At 35.1% G+C, this 1,872-nt stretch overlaps 1 protein-coding gene and 1 long non-coding RNA gene across 9 annotated transcripts in view; one reads left to right on the top strand and one right to left on the bottom strand.

Moving 5' to 3' along the window:
- The window catches only part of LOC108969568, a 281,944-nt gene that overhangs the window by 120,785 nt on the left and 159,287 nt on the right, over window positions 1–1,872 (top strand). The gene's annotated exons all lie outside the window — the stretch shown is intronic.
- Window positions 1–1,872, bottom strand: part of LOC108969498 (serine proteinase stubble) — a 32,573-nt gene that overhangs the window by 14,920 nt on the left and 15,781 nt on the right. For 4 of the 5 annotated variants that reach the window (XM_018934262.1, XM_018934278.1, XM_018934254.1 and 1 more), the window contains exon 2: window positions 1,223–1,399. The exons of the other annotated variant lie outside the window; for it this stretch is intronic. In XM_018934262.1, coding sequence (XP_018789807.1) covers window positions 1,223–1,399 — 177 coding nt within the window. The remainder of the gene's footprint in view (window positions 1–1,222; window positions 1,400–1,872) is intronic. 5 annotated transcript variants of the gene reach the window in all.

The following is a 1,872-nucleotide window of genomic DNA, read 5'->3' as shown; positions in this document are numbered from 1 at the left end:
CAGTTTGGTTGACATAGCTATAGTAGTTTTCGAGTTATGTACAAAAAAGTTAGTAGGGGGCGGGGCCACTCCAACTTTTCCAAAGAAATTACCTCCAAATTGTGCCAAATTTCATTTTAATATCTTCATTTATAGCTTAGTTATGACACTTTTTAGGTTTTCGGTTTCGGGCGTGGCAGTCTGCCGATTTTGCCCATCTTCGAACTTAAGCTTCTTATGGAGCCAAGAAATACATGTACCAAGTTTCATCATGATATTTAAATTTTTACTCAAGTTACAGCTTGAGACAGACATCCGGATTTCGACTCTACTCGTCTCCCCTGATCACTTTGGTATATATAACCCTATATCTGACTCTTTTAGTTTTACGACTTACAAACAACCGTTATGTGAACAAAACTATAATACTCTCTTTAGCAACTTTGTTGCGAGAGTATAAAAATTATAATATAAAAATTCGATTTTCAAAAGCGAAATGCAAAACTAAAGATTAACTTCCTTTGTTGAGAATTGAAAAAAAAACGAAAAAGCTTTAAAAATTAAAAACAAAATTCCAAAAAAATTTCAAAACTGAGGATCGACTTACTTATTCGAAAATTAAAAAATTATAAAAAACAAGTTTTATTTTTTTTTTTCAAAGAATCTTGGATTTGTTTTGTTTTTTAGACAAAACTTTCCAAACATATCCTTTTTTTATTTCCATAATCCATTTCTTATTTCAGAATTTTTTTAATATTTTTACAATCTCATTTTCCCAAATAACCCCATTTGAGCGCCCCTGCCAAAGTCGTTGCACTATGTCAGCACCCACAGCCAGCTACCTTCAAACAAGCGGCTGCGCATGCGCAATGTAATGACTTAAAGAGTGCAGCACGTTGCATGCATGCTCACATTGAACTACTACAGCCCCATTCACATACATAGGTACACGCATAAGTAATTGCTTTGCTGCAACAATTGTCATTTTCGAAACGGCGCTGCAACACTGAACTGAACTAAATTTATTGCGCAAAATTATTTAACAAAATTATTCAGCAAAATTACATAAGCGCAATTCATGGGCTATTATAGCATTGCTCTAAGCATTGTACGAGTATTAAGCACTTAAGTTTAGAATGTTTGTTGCGGCGTTGTGCAATTGCAAGCTCTCATTTCTAGCAGTACTCTTCTACCCGCTGCCACTCTCTACTGGCTGGGCGCTGAGATGCCTCATCATACTCACTTGTATTGTTGACTTGACTTGCGTGCGTGTCCTCCGCGTCCAGATCTTTGTCCACACAACACGACCAGATCATGCCACCCGAGCAGAGGTCAAGCGGTTTGCCGCCGCCCAACACACACGAAATGGAGAGACCGCATTCGAATTTATGTCCACGAAAGCGGCAAGACTGCGGAATCACTGAAAAGTAAAAACAAGAAAGTCGAGAGAAAAGTAGAAGAAAAAATTAGTTAATAGAAATTAAATCAGCATAAAGCGAAATAAAAGTCATAAAGTTGGAGGCATACAATTATAKATAGATATAGACATGTAAGTGTGTGTGTGTGTAGGGGAAAAGTTGATGCGCAAAAATTATGAGAAATAGGAAAGCATGAAAAATTGCGTGAAAATGAAAACGTTTTATTAAGAAATCTCTTTCGCGTGCAAAAACATACTGCACATGTTAATGTCGACGGCTAAACCATCTATTTGTAATTATACAGAGTGCGTCATTTGGGTTGCATTTAATTTGAATTTGCTTCAGCTTTCGCTCAGAATACTTAAAATTGTTAATTAAGACAACAGTTATTAAAATTTTCGGCATTACAAACTTAATTGAAGAAATAATAATAATTTATAATTAGAATTAATTAAATTGATTAAGTTAGAAATAT

The sequence above is a fragment of the Bactrocera latifrons genome, unplaced genomic scaffold, assembly GCF_001853355.1.
Source record: "Bactrocera latifrons isolate USDA-ARS-PBARC rearing strain unplaced genomic scaffold, ASM185335v1 scaffold_105, whole genome shotgun sequence".
Lineage (NCBI taxonomy): Eukaryota > Metazoa > Arthropoda > Insecta > Diptera > Tephritidae > Bactrocera > Bactrocera latifrons.
The sequence above is the reverse complement of the archived record's forward strand: the minus strand, read 5'-3'. Positions and strand labels throughout refer to the sequence as shown.